Here is a 6,294-nt window from a genome sequence, read left to right as displayed (position 1 = left end):
TCCGGTTTAATTACTGCTATATACATTGCAGATTCATGGGTACAGAATGTACATAAATGTAAGACATCAGTTGATGATATTATGACAACACAAACATACACATTTGTAATGTATCAACTCATTAAGAATTAAGAACGTTTATAACTTTCTCTGAAGGTTAATAGAAAATGACACCAACATATTGAAGAACAATATTGTTGAAGTGTACTGGCTAATGTGCAAGTATTTTATTGTCTGTTAATATCATTCATAAAGATAACAAAATACAAATGCAATAAAGTACAATTGATGATTTCTTTTGGTTTCAAACTTATTGTGTTTTTAAGTAGAAAACACTTTCCTGAGGAATTGTACTATGCCAAAGGACAGAGGAGCCAACTAGACATCATATATCCAACCGTGCAGGATTCATTTAATCTTCATTCTGTGATACCTCTTGAAGACTTTTCATTCCCTTCATGAGTAGAAGCCAGTATTCTTGTTGTTCACTATAAACCCAGCACCTACTGAAAAAGTAGAAAATTAAACCATTAACTATCTACCAATGTACAATCAATTGTCTCACTTGAGTTTGACTTGCATTCCAAGCAACCCACCCAGCAATCCAACCCAAATCCATCTGCCCTACCTCAGGCAGGTTCTGCAGAGCTACACACAGGTCTGAGGCTGCAATTGGCTTTAAAACATGAATTGAAAACTAAAATTAATGTAAGTAACTAAATTATAAAAATTAAACAAAAATAATAATCACTCAAACGTTTGCATACTTAATGCATATTATGTTAATTTCTAGGTAGTAATATTACTGTATATGTTATGTGTGTGTTATATGTACTGTATGGTGCACCTTGGTCTGGAGGAACATTGTTTTGTCTGGTGGTATACATGTGTACAGATGAATGACAATAGACTGAACTTGAACTTTAAGTCATGCACAGGCTGAGTGAATTACTTCAGTGAATATCTCCAATCTGAGGCCAGGCCATGGTGAAATGGTGAGATGATTCCCGTGCGTAAAGGCCTCTGTAATGTAAATACAGCTGCATAACCCTCGGACATCAAGGTGGGCAAATGTGATTCTCCTTCTTTAACTTTCAGCATCTCATGTTCTTTCACGAAGGGGCACATTGAGTACACAGTCAGAATCAGATTTAATATCGCTGGTATATGTTTTGGAATTTGTTGTTTTGTGGCAGCAATACAATAGATAATACAGAAACAGTAAATTACAATTATATATGTATATACAAGATTACATTAAATAAGCAGTGCAAAAAGAGGAAAAATGGTGAGGTAGTGTTCATGGATTTATTGTCCATTCAGAAATCTGATGGTAGAAGGGAAGAAGCTGTTCCTGAAACATAGAGTGTGTGTCTTCATGCTCCTGCACCTCCTCCATGATGGTAGCAATGAGAAAAAAAATATGTCCTGGGTGATGTGGGCCTTTAATAACAGATGCCGCCTTTTTGAGGCATTATCTATTGAAGGTGTCCTCAGTGCTGAGGGAGGTTGGTGCCCACGATGGAGCTGGCTGAGCTTACAACTTCTGGCAGTTTCTTCCAATTCAGTGCAGTGGCCCCTCCACACCAGACCGTGATGTAGCCAGTTAGAATGCTCTCCACAGTGTATCTGTCAAAATTTGTCAGTGCCTTTGGTAACAAACCAAGTCTCCTCAAGCTCCTAATGTATCAATTCTTTGGCCCAAGATCGATCTTCAGAGATGCTGACACCCAGGATTTTAGAGGAAAGGTCTTCTGGCTGTAGAACCAAGGTACGTCTCCTCTGACAACACAAGTAATCAAGATGAAATAGCAGCTAGGGGTGGTGATGAAAAAGTCAAGGTTGGGCGGATCAAGTGAAAAACCCCAAGTGGGTGTGTATCAGTTTAGACTGCTGCCTGATGCTTTCCGGAACCCAGATTTAATCCTGACCTCACCTGCCATCTGTGTGGCACTTGGTTCTTTTACGTTTCAAAAATCGACTTTATTTGTGATAAAAATCTATACAAAAGGAATAAACAGTACAAGTCTTTATGAGAGAGACACAGAGACACACACATAGCACTCTGCCATGATGTGGCCCTCCTTCTCACGTCCAAGTGCTTCCTCTGTGTGCACTAGCGGAAGGAGACAAGACTGTGGGTAGTTCTCCCAGCAATCTTGTGCTTTCAGCCAAGCATTCTGGTTCATTCTCACTTCCCAGATAGGTTAGTAGCCAACACTAACTTCTTCCTTAGTGTGGACAGGTGATAAAAGAATCAAATGGAGGTTGGTGATATCAGTCAGGGGATGTTTACAATTACGGGTGGGGAACTCAGAAAAGTGGGGTGAGTCTGATGGGAACTAGTGTGTGCAATCGGGCCTTTTATCTTGCCAAGCTAAATTATAGAGATATCAACCTAAAAATTGTAATGATGGGAAGTGAGTGTTTATGAAATATCCATTTTAACATTGTGTAAACAAATCTCAAGAATTTCCTGACAGTGAAGATCTTTATACTCTTGCCATTCACCAGCCTGCCAAGTCTAGGACCAGAGGGCACAGACTCAGAACAGAAGGAGGTCCCTTTGGAACAGGGATGAGGAGTAACAGGGGGAAATGGGCTAATGCTGCTCCTATCTTATGACCACAAGTCCATCCTTTCCCAAACAGATCCCCTAAAAGCAACGCCCTCAACGGGGCAGACTCTAATCAGACTGACGTCCCAACATAGACACTATTGTGGGGTGGACACTGAATAATGCACATGGAAATGAAGAAAGAAATGCCCCAAGTTATAGGGATAGATTGAATAGTTTAGAACTTTATTCCCCTTGTACGTAGGAGAACGAGTGGAGATTTTAAAGGAGGATACAAATTTCTGATATGGTGTGCATTCGGCTTCTCCCTTTCAGGTTGTGTGAGATTAGACCTAGGGGTCATAGGTTAAGGAAGAAAGGGGAAATATTTAAGGGGAATCTGAGGGGGAATTTCATTCAGAGGGTGGTGAGAATGTGGAACTAACTGCCAGTGGAAGTGCTGGATGTGGGTTCATTTCAAGATAGTTGAATATAATTTCCCGTACACAAGTGTAAAGAAGAACAAAGTAATTATTAGTCTGGATCTGATTTGTAACAGTTAGGAGAAGTTTTGGTAGGTACATGGATGGCACGGGTGTAGAGGACGATGGTCCAGGTATGAGTCATTAGGACCTGGCAGATTAACAGTATGTCTAGACTAGACAGGCCTGGGGTGGGCTTTGAACCCCTGGGACTTTGCAGCTGTCCCTGTACCCCCCCGCCCCGTACTGTTTTTCCTCACTTCCCAGGAAAAATAATGATCGGGGGTCAGTGAGGGAGCTTAATACATGGCTAACCAGTCCTATCTAGGTCCCCACCTTGCTCTGTCCCACTGAGGTCACAGGTGCTTTATTTGTCAAACATACAGTGAAATGTGTCATTTTGCATCAATGGCCAACACGGGTCAAGGATACAAAGAAACACAATAAAATCAATGTGGTTTTTCATTGATTCTTGTGTTTCTTGTATTTACTGACTGTGAATGCGCAGGAGAAAATGAATCTCAGGGTTGGATTATGTGACATATATGCATTTTGAGCTTTGATTGTACTTGGCAGTGGCTCACAAGAAGGTCAATGGTTTAACTGCAACACTGGAGGTCAAGGGTGAACTCAGGATCCTGCTCTCTGGTACTGCCAGTATAGAGTTTGTTTGTCATAAATACAAGAGGTTCTGCAGATGCTGGAGGAACACAGTAGGTCAGGTAGCATCTAGAGGAATAAACAGTCAATGTTTTGGTTCAAGCATCTTCACTCCATCGTCTACAGATGGAATTTTGCAGAGGCCAACCAGTTAAATTCCTATCCCAAATCACAGTTTGACATGTCAGTCCATGGCCTCCCCTTTTCCCATAATGAGCCCACTTTCAGGGTGGAGGAGCAAAACCTCATATTCCACCTACGTAACCTCCAAACTGATGGCATGAACAGTGACATCTCCTGATATTTTTTTTCTTTTCCCCTCTCCCTTTATTCCCCAATCTGGCTTCTTATCTTTTCTCCTCACCTGCCTATCACCCCCTCCTCTCCCCATCTCTCACGGTCCACTGTCCTCTCCTATCAGATTTCTTCTCCAGCCCTTTACCCTTCCCATCCATCTGGCTTCATCTATCACCTTCTAGCTTTTCCTTTTTTTCTTCCCCCATCTTTCTATTCTGATGTCTTCCCCCTTCCTTTCCAGTACTGATGAAGGGTCTTGGCTTGAAATGTCAACTCTTCCCCCCACCCCCCATAGCTACTACCTGAATTTCTGAGTTCCTCCAGAAATTTATGTGTGTTGCTCTAGAGTTTGTATGGTCTCCTTTCCTTATGACCAGGTGGGATCTCCCAGTGCTGCAGTTTCTTCTCTCATCTGAAAGAGGTGCAGTTGTTCTTACTGCAAGAGTGATAGAAGTGAATAGGAATGGTTTAGTGTAGAATTTGTGGAAATGGGTTCTCTATGATGTGTGGTGGGGTGGAGATGCATCTCTACCCAAGGAGGTGCAAGGTACTCCTTCCCTCTGCCATCCTGCAGGTCACACTTGGCCAAATGTAGCACCTGCTTACCACCCACTCTCCCCGATCAGGGTCACGTGAAGCCATGGGAGCAGGTGGTGGATGGCCGCATGAACAGCTGGTGCATATCACAAGTCCTGGTTAGATGACCGCTGACTCCAGGCAGACAATCTCTGAAGAGAATTGATAATGGCTGGGTCACCCGTCTTGTAAAGACACTGCTCAGAAGGTGGCAATGGCAAACCATTTCTGAAGAAAAATTTCCTCAAGAACAATCATGGTCATGGTCTTTCCATGACCACCCACATCATACGACACGTCACATAACAGACAAATGATGGTTAATGAAAAATGTTTTGATTATCTGAGCCTCTGTTCTGCTGCATTATATTTTATTATCATTGCTGTAATGGAATAATGCTGTAAAAATTGTTAACTTTAAGCTAAAAGGTTAAAGCAAACAGAATTCATTTTAATTGTGACTCCATAAAAACTCCACATGGACGGTTCCAAGCCCGGCTGTAAAAGGAGGAATGAGCATGGGGTTAGCATCCCATCCCGTAAAGACCCAGGTCTCCAGAAATTCCAACAGAAGCTCTAAGGACCTCATTCCTGAGAGGAAGAGGAAGGCTTATTGAGAAGATGTATGAAGTAGTGTTGTGAAAGTGGAAGCCACAGGGCCAATCACCCTCCCATTAACCCATGACTGAGGACTCTGGTGACCTCCTGTGGACAGACTCTGCCCCAGTATGAGTGATGGGCCCAAGAAGAATGGTCGGTGGACTCAACAGGCCGTTTCTCTGCTCTATCACCCAATAACTCAACCTTGCCCTTACCTTCAGGTCCAACAGGCAGTGCTTGGTTTACCCCACTGTAATCCATCCCATAACTGACATTAAAATCACCCGCCGGTTCAGCGTAAGGATGCATTGGAACTGTACCAATAACTATTGGCAAATTGACGGTTAAATTCATTGCTCTTGGAATCTCCACTGACACCTGAAAAACAACAAGTATTTCCTTAATGATTTAAAAACTATATTGTCTATTTCTTTGCAAAATGTGTGCTATTGTCCTTGCTCAGCCACTGTAGTTGCCACATGGATTCAAACATTTGATGGTTCACATCCAGTCTGCAAACTTTTACTGAAGAACAAGGAAACAAATTTTGTTGAGTTATTCCATTGTTTATAATCACTTTGAGAAATACAGTTTACTGGGTGCCATGATAACATAGCAGATAGTACAACACCATTACAGCTCGGGGCTTTGGAGTTTGGAGCTCAATCCAAGCATCCCCTGTAAGGAGTCAAGCCAATATAAGGTACACTATATAGAAACGAGACAATGTTTCTTCAAACCAAGGTGTAAAGCTCATAGCACACGATAAGGATAAAAAATCTCCAGATGAATTACACATTTTCTATGTATATCTATGTATTTTCTATGTATAAATAGCAACCCAAGGTGCATTGATATTAAATATTGTAAAGGTATGGAACAGATTAACTAGTGACTCTTTGAATACGATCTGGCAAGGAGTTCATTAGCCTAATGGCCTGGGGGAAGAAACTGTTTCTCATCCTGACCAGTCTTGTTTTTATGCATCATAGTCCCTGCTGATGGTAGAAAGTTAAGAAAAATGCTGGATGGATGGGTGGGATCTTTAATGATACTAAGGGCCCTGTGTATGCAGCACTCCTGATAAGTGTCCCCGATGGATGGTAGGGAGATCCTTATGAT

The 6,294-nt window shown here is 42.0% G+C and overlaps 1 protein-coding gene across 2 annotated transcripts in view; it reads right to left on the bottom strand.

Moving 5' to 3' along the window:
- Window positions 1–212: 212 nt before the first annotated feature.
- The window catches only part of LOC140211485 (arrestin domain-containing protein 3-like), a 41,911-nt gene continuing 35,829 nt past the window's right edge, over window positions 213–6,294 (bottom strand). For both annotated transcript variants that reach the window (XM_072281227.1, XM_072281226.1), the window contains exons 6-7: window positions 5,388–5,550; window positions 213–506 (exon numbers count right to left, since the gene is read on the bottom strand). In XM_072281227.1, coding sequence (XP_072137328.1) covers window positions 457–506; window positions 5,388–5,550 — 213 coding nt within the window. In that variant the 3' untranslated portion in view covers window positions 213–456. The remainder of the gene's footprint in view (window positions 507–5,387; window positions 5,551–6,294) is intronic.

Source organism: Mobula birostris, chromosome 17, assembly GCF_030028105.1.
Source record: "Mobula birostris isolate sMobBir1 chromosome 17, sMobBir1.hap1, whole genome shotgun sequence".
Lineage (NCBI taxonomy): Eukaryota > Metazoa > Chordata > Chondrichthyes > Myliobatiformes > Myliobatidae > Mobula > Mobula birostris.
Note: the sequence above shows the minus strand (reverse complement) of the source record. Positions and strands in the feature narration are given on the sequence as shown.